At 61.5% G+C, this 405-nt stretch overlaps 1 protein-coding gene across 1 annotated transcript in view; it reads left to right on the forward strand.

The window, feature by feature from the left end:
• Nucleotides 1-405, forward strand: part of EMH_0021490 (tubulin-tyrosine ligase family protein, putative) — a gene marked incomplete at both ends in the record, with an annotated part of 1722 nt that overhangs the window by 977 nt on the left and 340 nt on the right. Inside the window, one exon of the mRNA XM_013501784.1 lies at nucleotides 1-403. Within this exon, the coding sequence (XP_013357238.1) occupies nucleotides 1-403 (403 nt within the window). The remainder of the gene's footprint in view (nucleotides 404-405) is intronic.

Below are 405 nucleotides of genomic sequence, written 5' to 3' on the forward strand. Positions count from 1 at the left end.
TTTGCTGCGGCCAGCGCAGCAGAATTTGCTGCTGCTGCAGCAGCAGCAGCAGCAGAAGCAGCAGCAGCAGCAGCAGCAGCAGCAGCAGCACCAGCAGGTGCATGCAGGGATTATGCAGCAGCACCAGGCTTATGTTTACTCCTCCCCCCCATCCCCAGAGGCCCTTCGGCAGGGTGGAGACAGACTGCAGCAGCAGCAGCAGCAGCAGCAGCAGCAGATGCTGCAGCAGCAACAGCAGATGCTACAGCGACACCAACAGACGTTGCAGCAGCAGCACCAGGTGCTGCAGCAGCAGCAAATGCTGCAAAGGCATAACGTGCTGCAGCGGCAGCGGATGCAGCAGCAGCAGCAGCAGCAGCAGCAGCAGCAAGACAGCGGCCGTATACCCCACGCCGTCGCCAATGA

The sequence above is a fragment of the Eimeria mitis genome, genomic scaffold (assembly GCF_000499745.2).
Source record: "Eimeria mitis Houghton genomic scaffold, Emh_scaff758, whole genome shotgun sequence".
Taxonomy (NCBI): Eukaryota; Apicomplexa; class Conoidasida; order Eucoccidiorida; family Eimeriidae; genus Eimeria; species Eimeria mitis.